The sequence below is a fragment of the Zeugodacus cucurbitae genome, chromosome 6 (assembly GCF_028554725.1).
Source record: "Zeugodacus cucurbitae isolate PBARC_wt_2022May chromosome 6, idZeuCucr1.2, whole genome shotgun sequence".
In the NCBI taxonomy this organism is placed as follows: domain Eukaryota; kingdom Metazoa; phylum Arthropoda; class Insecta; order Diptera; family Tephritidae; genus Zeugodacus; species Zeugodacus cucurbitae.
In genome coordinates, this window is record NC_071671.1 from 7,146,533 (window position 1) to 7,164,110 (window position 17,578).

The 17,578-nt window shown below is 30.3% G+C and overlaps 2 protein-coding genes across 11 annotated transcripts in view; both read left to right on the top strand.

Annotated features, from left to right (window-relative positions):
- Positions 1–17,578, top strand: part of LOC105210299 (MAP/microtubule affinity-regulating kinase 3) — a 55,293-nt gene that overhangs the window by 14,434 nt on the left and 23,281 nt on the right. For 9 of the 10 annotated variants that reach the window (XM_029039075.2, XM_029039076.2, XM_029039077.2 and 6 more), the window contains exon 2: positions 15,080–16,619. The exons of the other annotated variant lie outside the window; for it this stretch is intronic. In XM_029039075.2, the coding sequence (XP_028894908.1) occupies positions 15,285–16,619 (1,335 nt within the window). In that variant the 5' untranslated portion in view covers positions 15,080–15,284. The remainder of the gene's footprint in view (positions 1–15,079; positions 16,620–17,578) is intronic. 10 annotated transcript variants of the gene reach the window in all.
- Positions 161–13,431, top strand: LOC114803721 (uncharacterized). The gene is made up of 3 exons (XM_054234094.1): positions 161–339; positions 4,600–5,980; positions 10,437–13,431. Exons 2-3 carry the CDS (start codon positions 4,796–4,798, stop codon positions 10,572–10,574), a joined length of 1,323 nt encoding a protein of 440 aa, XP_054090069.1. The 5' UTR covers positions 161–339; positions 4,600–4,795; the 3' UTR covers positions 10,575–13,431.

Consider the following 17,578-nt stretch of genomic DNA (forward strand, 5'->3'; position numbering starts at 1 on the left):
CATGTGATGAGTAGTATATGAAAAAGTATGCGTGTGCTGGCCCGAGCCAGCGCTAGAGCCGGAGCACAGCCAGCGAAGAGCTCCAACCAGCCAGACAGACACACTGTGGTATGAGAACAAGTCTAAATTGAATAGACTTCTCAGTATCATGGCGACGTTTAAAGCCTTCGTATTATAATAAAATTTTCGTTGTTGAAGTGTGCAACGGTTCGGTGCTGCGCGTATAATAGCTGTTTTTAAATTTTTTTGTTTTTTCCTTTATAATAATAATAATAATATAAAATTAATATTTATACATATATATGAATGTGTAAATATGTGTATAGCAGTTTGGTGAATGTACGTTGAAAATTTGTGAAAATTGTGCATAGATTACGTATATATATATATATATATATATATATATTTAAAATAATTTAATCAACAAGTGCCTGTGACGTGCGATAGTCAGTCAGTCAGTGATGGCTGGAAATGTGTGTAAAAATTTTATAACCAAATTCGTCGCAACACAGTAATTCATATATAATACGAAGCATGGAATTCATTAAAGTCTGTGCAAACTAAATTGATTTGAATAAATTGAAGCGCAAGAAATATACTCTCGCACACTCATGTGCAGCAGCAGTTACACCTATACCCGCTCGGCACGCCACCATTACCACCATTAGTCATACACATAAGTTGAATTGGAATACAAAAAGAGCTTTGCCATACTACTAAGTGATTTCAAGTTTCTTTAATTTTCTTCAATATTTGCTGCCATTTTTTTTTTGTTTTTTTTTTTTTTTGCATGCAATCATTGTGTGTCTAATGTGTTTTAATAAAAAAATTTGATTAACTTACTTTACGTAATAAAATAAGCACGTAGACGTAGACTATATTGCTTTGATGTGTATATAATGTACAACAAAAATTTATCAAGTGTGAATAAGACCGATTTCACACAGGCAATTTTTGTTGCGGCAATTCTTAACTTTATAGGAGAGGGGGCGACGAAGAGAGGAGAATTTCTCTCTCTTTCGCTTCCCTTGGTCGCCCCCTCTCCTATAAAACTAAGAATTGCCGCAACAAAAATTGCCTGTGTGAAATCGGTCTAAGTGCTAAATTTTTTGTGTGTTTCTTCTTTTAATTTGTACGTTATACGCTTTGCGTGAAGTGAAATAATGAAATAATACGGCACAACACACACACATACATACAAATGCGTGTGTGTGTGTATATGTACATATATAAACAGTTCAATGTAGTATATGTTAAAAGAGCGTAGAAAAGCGTAAACGCGTTGTGAAAAATGGTGCATAAGAATCCCCTCTAATCTACACGGTATACATAAGTATGGCGCAAAGTGAAAATGTTATAGTCCAAATAGACAGCAAGAGCAGGCAACACAAAACAGCAAAATATCGCTAGTTAAAAGCTCTACAACATACATACATACATACAAGTATTATTGCTTTTATTTATGCTTTAAATTAGCAGACAGACAACTTACTGAGCACTTGTACAACAAACTTTGTATGTGCGTATGTGTGTGTGTCTGTAAAATTGATCTGCTTGTAGTTGACGTAATGCTGCATACACGCACAAAGCCGGAGTTTAAAAGAGATAATTGCGTTAGCTTTGGCAATTTAAAATTTTTTTGAATTTTTAAGAAAATAAAAAAAAAATATTTTTTTTTATTTTTAAGAAAATTTAAATTTTTTTGTTAGAAAATAAAGCCGGAGTTAAGAGAAAAAATGCGTTAATTTTAGCAATTTCCAATTTTAAAAATTTTTATTTTCGAATTCTTCAACTAAAAGTAATATTTTTTAATAAAGAAATATTTTTTTGTAAGAAAATAAAAAAATATTTTTTTTTTCTAAGAAAATAAAGCAGGAGTTAAAAAAAAATTACGTTAGTTTTGACAATTTCAAAATTTTTCAAATTTTTATTTTCCAATTCTTCGACTAAAAGTAATATTTTTTAATAAGAATATAAATATATACTTTTTTGTAAGAAAATAAAGCCGGAGTTAAGAGAAAAAATGCGTTAATTTTGGCAATTTCTAAATGTAAAAAAATTTATATTTTCGAATTCTTACACTAAAAGTAATATTTTTTAATAAGAAAATAAAGAAATACTTTTTTGTAAGAAAATACAGTCGGAGTTAAAAAAAATATTACGTTAGTTTTGGTAATTTCAATATTTTTATAATTTTTGTTTTTATTTTCGAATTCTTCAACAAAAAGTAATATTTTTTAATAAATAGAGAAATATTTTTTGTAAGAAAATAAACCGGAGTTAAAAAAGAATTACGTTAGTTTTGGCAATTTCAAAATATTCAAATTTTTATTTTCCAATTCTTCGACTAAAAGTAATATTTTTTAATAAGAAAATAAAGAAATATTTTTTTGTAAGAAAATAAACCCGGTGTTAAAAGAAAAAATGCGTTAATTTTGGCAATTTCTAAATTCAAAAAATATTTATTTTCGAATTCTTCAACTAAAAGTAATATTTTTTAATAAGAAAATAAAGAAATACTGTTTTGTAAGAAAATTAATTTTGTTAAAAAAATTACGTTAATTTGGCAAATTTTTAATTTTTTTTTAATTTTTATTTTCGAATTCTTCCAGTAAAAGTAAAATTTTTTGACAAGAAATTAAAGAAATATTTTTTGTAAGAAAATAAAGCCGGAGTTAAAAGAAAAAATGCGTAAATTTTGGCAATTTCTAAATTTTAAACATTTTTATTTTCGAATTCTTCAGGTAAAAGTAAAATTTTTAATAAGAAAATAAGGATGTATTTTTTTGTAAGAAAATAAAGCCGGAGTAAAAAGAAAAAATGCGTTAATTTTGGCAATTTCCAATTTTTAAAAAATTTTGTTTTCGAATTTTCCAGTAAAAGTAAATTTGTTAAGAAGTTAATAAAAAAAAAAAAAATTTTTCTTAAGAAAATAAAGCCGGAGTTAATAGAAAAAATGCGTTAATTTTGGCAATTTCTAAATTTTAAAAATTTTTATTTTCGAATTCTTCCAGTAAAAGTAAATTTTTTTGACAATAAATTAAAGAAATATTTTTTGTAAGAAAATAAAACCGGAGTTAAAAGAAAAAATGCGTTAATTTTGGCAAATTCTAAATTTAAAAAAATTTTATTTTCGAATTCTTAAAGTAAAAGTAAATTTGTTTTTAAGAAAAAATTTTTTTTTTGTAAGAAAATAAAGCCGGAGTTAAAAGAAAAAATGCGTTAATTTTGGTAAATTTTTAAATTTTAAAAAATTTTATTTTCGAATTCTTCCAGTAAAAGTAAATTTCTTAATAAGAAAAAAAAGAAATTTTTTTTTGTAAGAAAATAAATTTTATAGCAATAAAAATAATATTTTTTTAAAGAAATTTAAGTTTTATATACACATATTTATTTTATTTAGTCGTTTTTTTTTGCTTTGCCATAAAGCTTTTAATTAAGCGAATTTGTAATTCTTTACTTACTAATCTACACCGTGTGTTCACATAAACATTCATACATACATAAAGCAGTTTAGCTTTCCGAAGCAGTAGAGATATGTAGCGAAGCTTTTTTTTACGTTTTGTCATTGTTTAGCGATATTTTTGCTGCCTTGCTTGCTTGTCGTCTTTTAATCTACAATCTTTTGAGCTTTTCTGTCTACCTACATGTATCTACACGCTTTAAATATTTGTGTGTGCGTTGTTGTTTGTTCGTGGTCTCAGTCGCACCGATCAAGAAACCAAACCACCCAACAGCAATTTCAAAAACAAAAAATAAAAGAATTCCTCAAGTATGAGCGTAGAAACACACACACACATAGAAATATAATTTGACTGTATGCATTTTATGCGACGCAGTTGATTTAAGCGCTGATTTGGATACAAAAAAACCAAGCTCACAATAAAGCTCAAACTCTGACTGAGTGACTGCCAACCGTGCAACGTAAGACTGGTATTTTCGAAAATGTAACGAAAAGCCGCACACGTACACACACAGAGGCACACGCATAGGAACGTGTGGCTGCCGGAAAGCAGAAAGTGAAGTTCCCAACGGAGTCAAGTGGAGTTTTATTATACTCGTATATATCGGGTGTGTGTGTGTAAACGCCAAAGAATAAGAAGACCAAAGCAGATTACGATGAAATCAAAGCAATAATAAGTCGAAGTGTGTGGATTGGCAATTTTAGTTTTCACTATTGCATTGACTACTATGTAGCAGCGACTGAAGTTTTTATAAAGCTAGATAAATATACACCTATATGTACAAATGTAGAAAGATAGAGAAGCGGAAATTGTTAAAAAAATTCATGTATACTTTACCGCTAATGCCGTTGGTAACAACTAACAAAGGGTTAACAGCGAAATTCCAAGTTTATAAGTAAACAATGAAACTACAACAATAATAATATTACAAAAAAAAAAAAAAATAATAATAATAAAAAAATAATTATAAAAATAAAAAAAAAAATTATAAAAAATATTAAAAAAAAATATTAAAAAAATAATAATAAAATAATAATAAAATTAACAATTTACCGCTATTGTATGTGTGTCTGCGAAAAAAAAACAAACTAGTGATCAACATATTTCTTATGAATTTATGTTTTTAAAAATCTAGTTGATGTAAACAGCCAACAGTTTTGTGATTTTATACCAAAAATTTACAAATATATATGTATATATATGATATGTATAAGTAAAATCGAAGCATTCAAAATGTGCCAACAAGTTTTGTCTACAAAACTGAAATAATAAAACGAAACAACAACAACAACAAAACAAGTGCATTTGTGCCAGTCTTCACTTATGCCAATATGTGCAAAGTTGAACTGGGGCGAGAGGTATACGTTAAAGTTGTCATATATAATATAAAACAAGTTATGGGCCAATTATCCAGTCATCACGACAAAAGAAACAATGAGAATCGCTTGTCGACCGCCACACATTTCAGCAATCGCAGTCATTCCATACGAAAATCGAAGGTGCATAACAACAGCCATTCCCAGTTGGAACCAACAGCGGAGGAATCCTCACTGCTGCGCGTTGGCAATCCACGCCTTAAGGGACTCGCCAATGGGCGACCGGTAACGATCAGTGAGATTGGCAAGCGCATAGATTTAAATACCAGTGATATATTCAGTAGCAGTAAAGACAAAGACACGAGCAGCGTTGGTGATGGCGTTGGTGTTGGTATTGGTGGCATTGGCAGCGGTGCTGATGGCGATGACACATGGTCCAACAGCAACTTGTTGACGACAGCACCTGCAACGGCGGCAACACCGAACGCCACAACACCAACACCATCCACAGATAATATCAGTGGCACTGCTGGCAGTGGCAGTGTTACGGTTACGGATGGCAGCACCACATCTAAGAACAAGACGACATCGGAACATTTAACCATCGGCGATAGATATCACAAAACAAACAATTGTTATTATCGCAGTCCGAATGGAAATTTCCATAAATTGCCGTCAGATTCCTACCACAAAATGACGGATGGCTGTTATGTGCGTGCCGCGGATGGTACATTTCGTCGCATTGAGCCGCCATGCAGTAGTAGCATCACCAATGGCGGTGGCGGTTCGAATGGTGGCAAATTGCATCAGCGTGGCGATGCTAGCGGCAGTTCGACGCGTTTAAAAAATCATATGTTACGTTTTCTGCGACGTTCCAAGAGTCATACACCCGCTACACTCAAGGAATTGGAGAAGGAACGAGGGAAAGCCGATAAGGAAGGCTTGAAATCGAAACGTGGACATAAAGCACGCTATCCATCCACCATACAAGAGAATTGCCCCACACTACCAACGGGTAGTGGTGGTAAAACACCAAGCGGTAGCAATATAACGGCCGGTAGTCGTAACAATAAGGTTGTCGTAACGATGATGGAAGGTGGCGGTTTGCCAATAATAGCTACCAGTAAAGCGGAACGTTCCAAAAATAAAGATTCCACAACATCGAATACGGCTGATGGAACGCGCAGTGGGCGTTCAAGGGTATGTATGCTCGTGTGTATGTATGTTTGTATGAAAGTACGTGCGTGCCTGTGTGTGGCGCATACATTTACTAGTATTTACCATAATAAGTTGACTATTTTTGGCGAAATCTTGTACTTTCATAATTTAGTAATGTAGCTTTGAGTGGTGAAAATGTTGCAAATACCGTTAATATGTCTGTAAACATCAATTAGTGGGTATGCAGGCAATGGTGGTAGTTTTTTAAGGTTTTCTATCGGCATACAACGATTGTTGTTTTTTTTTTTATTATATATTATCTATATTACAGTATAAGTGTACATTCTCACATCGTAGTGATCGCATTTTCAGCGTACTTTAGTCGTACTTTTTCTACTTATTGGCTTAAATCATAATTTTTCGGTTTAATTATACAAAATTCTGCGTTGTTCCGTTTAAGTTTTTACATACTCAAGGGTTTATACATGGGTTTCGTGTCTATTTTATGATCTCTCAAAAGGAAAACAAAACTAATTATACTCCGCAACACTTTGAAAATAATTACTTTGTGTATTTCTACAATAAATCAAAGATTGAAGGAATTCTAACCTCAAATTTTTGAAAAATTTTTGAAAAAATCACGTTGTGACACTCTGCAACACTTTGAACATAATGACTTAGTATATTTCTACAATAAATCAAAGATTGAAGGAATTCTAACCTCAAATTTAAAAAAAAAAATTAAAATATTCATTGAGATTGCTCATATCACGTTGTGACACTCTGCAACGCTTTGAAAATAATTACTTTGTGTATTTCTACAATAAATAGGGGATTGAAGGAATTCTAACCTCAAATTTTTGAAAAAAATTTAAAATATTCATTGAGATTGTTCATATCACGTTGTGACACTCTGCAACACTTTGAAAATAATTACTTTGTGTATTTCTACAATAAATCAAGGATTGAAGGAATTCTAACCTAAAATTTTTGAAAAATTTTAAAATATTCATTGAGATTGCTCATATCACGTTGTGAGCAGCAACTCAACGCTGCAATTTCACACCAATTGTTTCAAATATAATGAAACTTCTTATATTTATAGTCTTCTAAACATATTATTTTCCATAATAAGTCAAATAAATAAGTTCTATAACTTATTATATAGAAAAACGTAATAAAATTGTCACTGAATAAGCTATAGAACACAGATTATCGCAAAATACACTTATATAATTATTACATTACTTGCGGTGGGGTTAAAAGTGCACAATTTCTTATCAGCGTAAAATGCTGTAGAAAATGTACCTTTTCTACGTATGTTACTCACTTCAAGTGAACTTTTGCTAAAGTGACAATTTCACTATGAGAATGAAGAGTGCGCAGAAGCTAGTTTTCTTTATATATTTTTATATGCTTCTTCTTCTTCTGCAGAGCTCAATCATAAAGCAACTCAAGCGTATATATTCGCTTCATACTTCAAAGCGCTCATCAAAATACTTGATAGGTTAAAAAAATTACGTGAATTGTTGCTTAAAAATAATTTGTTTAAGTGCCGTTGAGGCTCAAGTTTTGAAAATGTGTTACTTTACTGATTTTAACTAAAAAATCTTAAATATTACCCAAGTGTCATTAGAAATTCTACAATTTTTTATGATATTTGCAATCCGTTCTCGAAGCACTCGGTCTATACAAACTTATATGTTTCACTACACTTTATATCTTGGGCTCCCATCTATAAAAAGTCTAATTTATCTGAAGACTTTCCATTTAACAACATTTTCCTTTCAAAAATGTAAGTTTTTGATGCAATCCGTTCTCGAAACACTCGGTCATTATAAACATGTTTCACTACACTTTATATCTTGAGCTTCCATCTACAAAAATTTATCTGAAGGCTTTCAAATTAACAACATTTTCCTGTCAAAAATGCAAGTTATTGTTGCAATTCCTCCTCGAAACACTCAGTCTATATAAACTTAGTTGTTTCATTCGACTTTTTATCTTGCGCTATCGCCTATCGTTTATGCTTACGGCAACTGTCTCGTGAAAGATAAACGATTCACGATTCTTTTAGTTAGTTATTTGTAAAGTCTAAATATACTTAGGCTTATTTCTGTCTGTATTTATTCTACTAACCGCATTTATCGCGTACTCTATTTTATTTTTATGCACATACTTTTACTTTAGTACTTCTGTAAAATGAGACGGTTGGAAACTGTCGGTTTTTTATTGTCGTTTTCTGCTATACTCTCTAATTTTATATCTGGCCGTTTAAGGCCAATTTTCTTATCAAATTTAATCTACGAAATAAAAAAAACTTGCAAAAGTAGAATTTTAGTTTTTTATACTCGTATTCAGGGGCAAATTGTAATCGGTCGTGGGCCTTTTAAACTTTGGATTTCGTTTACAATTTGTTGTCTATAGAGTTTTTGGTTTTTCTTTTTTGTAGTAATATTTAGATTTTTCTATTTTCTATTTTTAGTTTTCCAAAAATTTTCAAGCATTGAAGTACTAAATTTTTTTTTTAAATATATTTTTTTTTGCAGAAAAATTTTTTTTATTTTTTTTTTATAAAAATTTATTTTTTTATATAAATATTTATTTTTTTATATAAATATTTATTTATTTTTTTTATATAAATTAATTTATTTTATTATATAAAAATTAATTTATTTTTTTTTTATAAAAATTTATTTTTTTTTATAAAAATTTATTTTTTTTAATAAAAAGTTCTTTATTTTATTTTATAAAAATTTCTTTATTTTTTTTTACTGATTTTTTTTTGAATAAAATTTTAAAAATTTTTATGCTCAAATATTTAAAATTTATTTCATTATTTTTACTAAAACTTTTTCTTCTACAATTTGAAAATTTAATTTTTTCTTTAAAAACTCTTTTTTTGTTGTTTTTTTTTTATAGTTTCTTTTGGCATTCAAATGCGTTTTTGAGTTTTTATTTTCTTATAAAATATTTTTAAAGATTTCACTGCAGTTGGTGACATACATACATATAAATACACATTTTATTAGGTTACAATTTTGTGGTCACGTTCTTGTTTGTCGTTTCGTTCTTGAGACCGAGCGAAATTGTTTTTTATTTTTATTTGCAGAATTTTATCAATATAAAAATATAAAAATCAAATTTAGGGACATTTTGTTTTTAACCAATTCACAAACAGATGAAAAATTGCTTATTAAAATGGCATTAATCATGCCGAAAGCCAAATATACTTTTTTCTGTTTTGTGAAAGAATGCCAAGCAAACTCAAGCGCAAGTTAACTTTGAGCTTTGCAGCTCGCTATTGAGGTCTTAGCGTGTATGACTTCAATTTTTATTGACTTTTGTATATATGTATGTATGTAAGTTATGATTGTAATTGACGGATGTCATTATCGAACCGCCAGTCATCAGCACAGCGCAATCTCAAATAGATATTCGTCATTCGTTACGGACGTATCTATTCGTAATGCTAACGCGAGCGTTAGTTACTATATGGTATCTATACTATATATTATCTGTACTCATAAACATTTCACTGTTCACACCTGGAATTGTCGAACATTATTGATGTGCTAGCTAGAAATTTAATGTGAAAATAGTAATTTAAAATTTTTTAATTTTTTTTTTTCTGTTATAAATACACCAATTAAATCTGAAGAAAACTCGAAGCAATCTCATATATGTATTTTGGTTCTTACGCAAATAATGTACACATTGCAAGCGACTACAGACCGTATTGAGAAATAATTTAACACACATACAGACAGCTGCGTGTGAAGTTTTTTTCAATTATAATGTTACAAAAATGCATTGCAGTCTTTGTATGTAACAACAATTAAGAAAAAAATGTGAGTCATCGGCGATAAACAAAATGTAAAATGTTTATAACTTTTTTGTGCTTGTATTAAATGTACGCTCATATACGCTACAGCCAAGCGCTGTAAACACCAACTTGTTTTTTTTTTGTTTTTTGTTTTGTCTCTGGTGATAAGTTAAATTTTTTTTGTTAATTTTTTTTACGCTATATTTGTATTTATAACTACGTTAGTGTTAATTAATATCTAATAGCTTTCTATATGTTTTATAAGCACACGTGTTTTTGTCTTATTACTTACTATATATGTATGTATGTATATAATAATATATAAATGTACATAATATTTAATAACATAATAATGTTAAACTTCACATATCGAATAGTACATTTTGTGCACATTGCATCTCTTAATGCCTTAAGTTAACTATGTACTCGTAAATGTATGTTTGTTTGTACATACACTAAGTTGTGTACTACAACCTTTTTGCTAAACTCTTGTGCGTTCTTTTTTTTTGTGTCTGTTAACTGTAAACATTAAACGGTTTTGACTGTACTGAAGCATTACTATTTCGCACAATCATTTATTTTATTTTCGTTGTTTTTTTTCTCTTCTACTTGTAGTACTTTAACAAGTGAATCGTAAACTGAAAGCTAATTTTTTGTTGTATTTAATTTCAGATGTTTCAGCTACCCACCCTAATTCCTAAAACTACTTTTAAGCGAATGCAAACACAGAAAAAAAAAAACAAAATTATTTGTTATTTACATACAAAAATATTGTTGAATGAAATCAGTATTAGCTACATATACATATAATTTCGCATGTATGATAGTGCTATGCATTTTCCGTTACGTGCAAACTAAACAGTTTTGCAAAAAACAAACAAAATAAATAATACAAAAATTAAAAAAAAAATTACAAATTTTAAAAATTTCAAAAATTAAAAATTTCAAAAATTTCAAAATATTTTAAAAATTAGAAAAATTTCAAATATTAAAATTTTTAAAAATTTCAAATATTAAAAATTTTAAAAATTAAATTAATTAAAAGAACATGCTTGGCGCTACGAAAGCGAAATTTGCACAAAAAAAATGTTTATGATTAGTTAGTATAAACTCTGCAACACAATGGATCTTTGTAGCAGCTTCTGTATAAATCAGTAGACTTTCCCGATTTAAAATACAAATATGTGGCAATAAATAGATTAAAATTTTTTTTTTCATTGTTAGATAACTGAAATGTCGCATTTTCAATCAAAGCAAAATGTCAACAGACTCGGCTCAGTTATTTTAAACTTGCCGACACTTTTTAACAATCTGACTAATAATTTGTGATGTACACTACAAACTTCGTTAACTTCTTAGTAATTTTTAACTACTTTCAACAGTCCCCAAAGACTCAACTTTTATAAACGTTGACTCTAATCAACGACTACATTTTGATTTTTTAACAATTATGTCACTTAGTCACAGCACCAAAAAAGTTTTGTTAAAAAGTGTACTCAACAGTCACTGTTTGCCAGGGTTTGCAACAAATTGATGATTAATATGTGTTGTGAGTCATTAGTTTTGCACAAAAACAAAAACAAAACAAATTTTAAACAAAATAACTTTTTTTTTGTCAAATATATTATTTGCTTTACGAACATAGCTACATTGCTTTTGAATTTTTTTGCCTCGAAACTTTCTGTGCAATTTTTTTTGTCCACTGAAAGTTCGTAATTTCAAGTTCGACTGTATAAATTAAAATTTTCAGAAATTAATAACTCACATTTAAAGTCTACATAGATCTATTGTGTTGCTCACACACACATATACATGCATACGGTATAAGCATATACATATGTATCTGTAGTGGAATTGGTAGATTGCGCGTTATTTCCTTTAAAGATTGATTAAAAAATTTTATAAAGCATTTATTTATCAATGTACCGTGCTAGATATTGAACAATTGCACACGTGAGATAATGAAGTGACACGCATATTAAAGTCATTCGTCAATTGCTATTTTCTTTTAATATGAAAATTTTTATTTTTTAAAACGCAAGCGGTAAATATTAATTTGCTAATTTTAAATTAAACGTATTTGTGCATTCAGCAAGTATTAAAAAAGCATTTGTCTAATAGCATACTAACTTCGCAATTTGTTTGTATTTTTTTTAATTAATTTTTATTTATTTTTTTTTTATTTTTTTTGTCGTTTTAATATTCCATACAGCATAAACTATTTTAACAAACACCCACAGATACGTACATATACGCTTTTGTATGTATATGTGCTAAATATAAGCTACTTCTTAAGTCTGTCTTTATGCTATTTAGTTAGTAAGGTTGTATGCACCGCCTTACAGCTAGCTTTTGTAAGTACGTACTTTAAATGTGCAGATCTTGAGTAATAAGCGAAATTAACTCAATATATATACATATTTTCCCATTCACACACTGCATGATAACAATTAAATTTTTGCTGAATTTTTTTATTTTTATTTTTTTGTGTGCCAAATATAAAAATATAGTAATAATAATAATAAATTAACAAAAAACGTGAAACACACAATCAGCAAAACACTCGTGTGTTGTAAAAACATTATCTCTAAACAATAATAAAATGGCTGCTAGTCCGTTAGTATATAAGGAACTTGAAATACGTCATTCGCGTAAATGCTGACATACAAACAAACATACTTAAATGATTATTCACATGTTTGAAACGTTTCCTATCTTCGATTTCAACTTGTTTCTATTTTTGTGCTATTTACATATTCATATCTGGGACTTGTCGAACAAATTACTTTTAGTATTTATTTTTTTTTTATGCTCGCGCGTGTCTCCAAAACTTGATTCTACTCAAACCGTATACCCACACATTTTCACTATATATCTTTATATATATTACATCTAGTATAGCTAGTGCTTAGAATAGCGCTCACGCACGCACGATTTACTATTTAAATTTAAATACAAATGTGAGCGTTTAGAATATATAAAATTAACAGCTGATTTTTGTTTATGCCATAAGTCAGTGTTGCCACTTATTCAATGCGATTTATGTTTACATTTATAAGTAAAAAGTTTGTATAAGCTACAATTTTGAGTAGATGTTTTTAAAATCACCAACAACAAAGTAGCAAACAATGCAATAGTGCAATATAATGTGTGGTCACGTGAAAAACGGAAAGTAAACGACCTTGAATAGAAATTTTCCGTGTTATTTTATGTATAACGTAAGTAAATGCAAACGTATGTGCTTACGCATACATAAATAAGTATTTGACGGAATTGCTAACTAGGACAGCGTTGTTCTAATTGCATAAATTTTTAGTTTTCTAAATATAATTATATTTTGAAGCATTCATTGGTTTATGTCAGGCGTTTATTTTTACTTTACAACATTTTTTTTTTTGACGTAGTCAAATGATTTTAGCTTTGATTTATTAAAAACAATGTACATGTGTATATCGTTTTTGTATTGTTTAATATAGGTTAGGTTGAATTGCAAACATCGAAACTCATAATAAAAATAATACTGCTGTGTTGTACAAATATATAATTTAATTAGGAACTATTAGGTCTACAACTTTGCCGTTTTCCAATAGATGTCTCTAGGGTCAAGCACTGGTCGATTAAATCGATTTTTTTTATATCGATCTTGGACATTTGTGTCAACATTAACCCAACAAAATATTTGTAGAGAACTGTTTGCATCCCAAACTTATTCTCAACTGAAAATATCACTTTTTGAGCCGAATTCTCGACATTTGCGGGAAATTTTGCTTTTCTTTTTTAATTCCAAGAAAAGTGCGGCTGAGGAGGCTCATCGACTTTTGTAACCGTTTTTATAAAAAAAAACTTAAATTAAAAAAAAAAACGGCGGAAGCAAAGTTGTCGACCTAATATATTTGTTTTATAAATAATATTTTTATTATCAATATTGACACATGACTGAAAGCCGTCAACTTTTTTTTGCAAAGTTATCAATAATATTATAATTGATAAAAATGAATAAATCTCAGAATATGTGTGTATATTAAAATGTCCAAAAGGGCTTTAAATCAAAACAGTTTAATACATAATTACACACTATTATATTAAATTTTAAGATAATGTTATCACAATAATGCAAATCTAAGTGACGAGTGCGAGGCAGCCACTTTCATTAATTCCACAAACTCATTTCTTGCTAATTATAGCTGAGTGTGTTACTAATTTATTGTTTAATTTATGTTTAAACTACAACAAATTAATTGCTAAAACAGCATTAACCCAAACATACATGCCACATGTATGTACTATATGTATGTAACTTCCTTAAGGTCTGCACTTTAAAGCACGAAACAAATAAATTCTATAATATAATTGTTATGCACAACTATAACAAATCGAATGTAATCTTACAAAACCCGTTAAAATTGTAAATTATTTTAGTGAAAACTATTATTTTAGTGAACAGTTATTGTGACTTGTGTTGTCACATAAATCGCTGCGAATGAGCATATAATAGTGTGTTATTGACATTATTATTTAACGTTCTATTTTTACAACGGTATATTCTATGCACACTAATAATGCGAATCACGTTTGCGCACGAGTGGAAAATTACTTAACAACGAACTATAAAGTTAGTTAGTTAAACTAATGCTAAAACAAATATTTGACTGACTATACTGAGCTTTTCGCTGTAGTGTTGGCGAAAATTACTTCCTCTCGTTATAATTGCTTAAATGTGAAGTGTAAAGATAGAAAGTGTATCACATGAGTTGGTTTATACATGGATTAACACTTGCTGCTTAATTAGTTTTAATAGTCATTGTAAATATATAAAGAAAATATTTGTCGCTCGAAATTGCAAACAATGCATAATTAAGAGTTATTTTTTATATTTCGCGTTTTTTTTTTCTAAATATTTTTGTTTAATTATAAAATAATTAAGAGTTATTTTTTATATTTCGCGTTTTTTTTTTCTAAAAACTATTTTTTTAATTATAAAATAATTAAGAGTTATTTTTTTTATATTTCACGTTTTTTTTCTAAAAACTATTTTTTTTAATTATAAAATTTTTTATAAGTTTAAAAAATCTCATTCGCCGATTTATGTGGCAACCTTAAGATTACTTTAAATGCAGCTAGCTCATAAGTTTTTCTAGTCCCAACAGCTAAATTTAAGTTATGCTCACAAAACTGAAATTTCAAACAGTTTCAATAACGGTATGCCTGATACTCTACGGAAATACTAGTACGCCAATATGATTTCTGTTGTGTACCAGGCCATCCATGTCAGTGTTGAATTGTTTCGTCCTATAACACATATTTTGCGCATACAGTTTATTTTAGATTGAAGACAAAACAAAAAATTAGTTTGAAAAAGAAAAGGAAAATATTGCAACAACTCTATTTGATAACGCACATAAAATAACACACGCTGCACACGCGCTAGTGTGTAAATCACAAACAGAGCCGTTGCAAGAGTTTAAAAAGTGATAGCTTTATTTCGAATAAGCTTAACAACTTGACTTGGATTAGTTGGTCATGCGAGAAATGGAAACACCGGATTTGAATCGTAGTGATAGTACGCGCAAAAGCTTCCGTCTCCCAACGCACCGTAAAGGCATGGCACCAGCACCACCGACCATTACAAAAGTCGATTTAGATATCGATGACAATAGTGATGCAACTGTTGAGCGAATTGTTGATGTACGATCACAATCAATTCAAAGCAACGCTGGTGCTATGGACGAATTGTATCTCGTACAGAGCAAGACAATACAACGTTCCAACGAAAATAATAATACCAAAAATATTAACGATAATACGGAAATCATACCACGCACCAATCGTATGACCCTGGCAAGAGAAACGGATATTATTATAGATGAAGATGTGGTGCGACTGCGCAATAGAATACAAACTACACGCAATGCCGCCTCATCGATAACACCAACGACCGCGGCAGCAACGGAAAAGAAGTTGACCAAGGAGCCTACTTTGGTGCTCACAGCTGAAGATGATGTGAATGTGTCGTTTGCGCTCGGCTCCATTGAGAAGCATATTTTCGAAATGGAAGAAAGTTTCAAGAAAATGGAAAATGTGCGGCAACCGAGTATTGATGAGCTGAAATTGGATCGCAAGAAGCAGAGTAAACGTTATGGTGAAACGGAGAATTTACTACAGCCCGGCAATAGTGAAATGGCCTCCGGCACCGGTTTCAGTTATCTAACACCACCCTCTGACTTGGAGAACTCTAGCGATTCAATAACCGATTTTCAACGTGGCACTGGCGCACGCAGTTCGGTCGGCGCGTACTCCAAAATCGCTACAGCACCGTATAAAACGAAGATAACACGCACATCTTCGGACAGCAAAAATACCGAAACAATGGCAACGCGTGATATTATCAAACAAAAGAAGATTGTGGCCAATAAAGAGTTACCAACGCCGTCACCAGCGCATACTAGAGACGCTACACGTTATGGTACTGAGACGAAACGTTTTATCACCACCATAAACACGTCAAATACCACGGCAAACAGCAACACTACGCCGACTAGTGGTAAGACCAGCACGCAGACAGATGGCGCTATACTCGATAAACATCGTGAAGAGAATTTGAAAAAGTTCGAATCAATGATTAATCAAAGAGCGGCCGCTAGTAAAACTGCCGCTGCTAAGCATGCGCAAACGGCGCGTGTATCGGTTGTGCCAGGCGAACGCATGCCAAGACCCACAAATCCCATTATAACTACACCCAAGGTGGCAGCCACGCCACCGCACATGCCGCCAGCTACGGGCGAACGGACCGCAAATGCTGTGCACACTGTACAATACAATAATCGACATGTTGGCAATGTAATGCACAATAATCAGGTAAAAATTGCGCCACTAGGGTAAGCATTTATACATATACATATATATTGCTACGGCAAGTGTCCTGTAAAGTCCTATTATATGTATAAGCAGTGTTACTATTTACGGGCTTGTTAAAGCTTTGACCTGCACACAGGCTAACTTTGAAATACTACTTAAATTACTATTATTATTTTTATATTTTTATTATGTAAGTTTCATACCTAGCTGAGTATTACATATTTAATAGCACAGGTGAAAGCATAAACTGTAGTTGTTGTATAATTTAACCAGTTTTATCTAATGCTCACTCACTCAACTGCGTCATGTGTGACTTAAATAATGAAAATTATAACAAAAACAAACGAAATACACATTTAACCTATAATCTACTACCCAAAATCACCAGCAATGTATGTACATATGTGTTGCACATTTCACATAACAAACGGTCTAAACGAAAATCAACTGCGTATGAACCAAATATTTAACAAATATTATTGCTTCCCTTCCATTAATCTATGGAAGGGAATGCAGTAAAAAAAATTAACGCTCGTGCATTATATATGCTTGGCTTAGCATGAAAAGGTGTTCGGTTAGGTTTTAACAGTTTTTAGCAAGCACCTTCGTCAACTAAGCCGATATCGCATTTTAACAAAATTTATTTGTACTAAATTTTTTTTTTAATTATTTAACGCCTTTACTAAAAATATTAATTTGTTTAACTCCTTTTAAAATACCACGAAGTTGAGTTGAATACCACCGAAGTACGATATTGCAACGTGTTTAAATAGGATGCAATATTGTATTATAAATAATTTGTTGCATACTTTTTGGCGCGTTACCCATTTTTTTTGTAATATCGTGCTACAGTAGGCAGCAATGTTGTTTTATAAATAATTTGTTGCATACTTTTTGGCGGCTTACAATTTTTTTTTGTAATATCTACTGCTATTTAAATATCTTTTAACATAATATGT

Bases quoted from the DNA above. Each gene is read 5' to 3' on its own strand.
- LOC114803721 (XM_054234094.1), top strand. From the start codon at position 4,796: ATGTGCAAAGTTGAACTGGGGCGAGAGGTATACGTTAAAGTTGTCATA. The intron at 5,981-10,436 runs GTATGTATGCTC...ATTTAATTTCAG, and splicing joins CGCGCAGTGGGCGTTCAAGG to ATGTTTCAGCTACCCACCCT.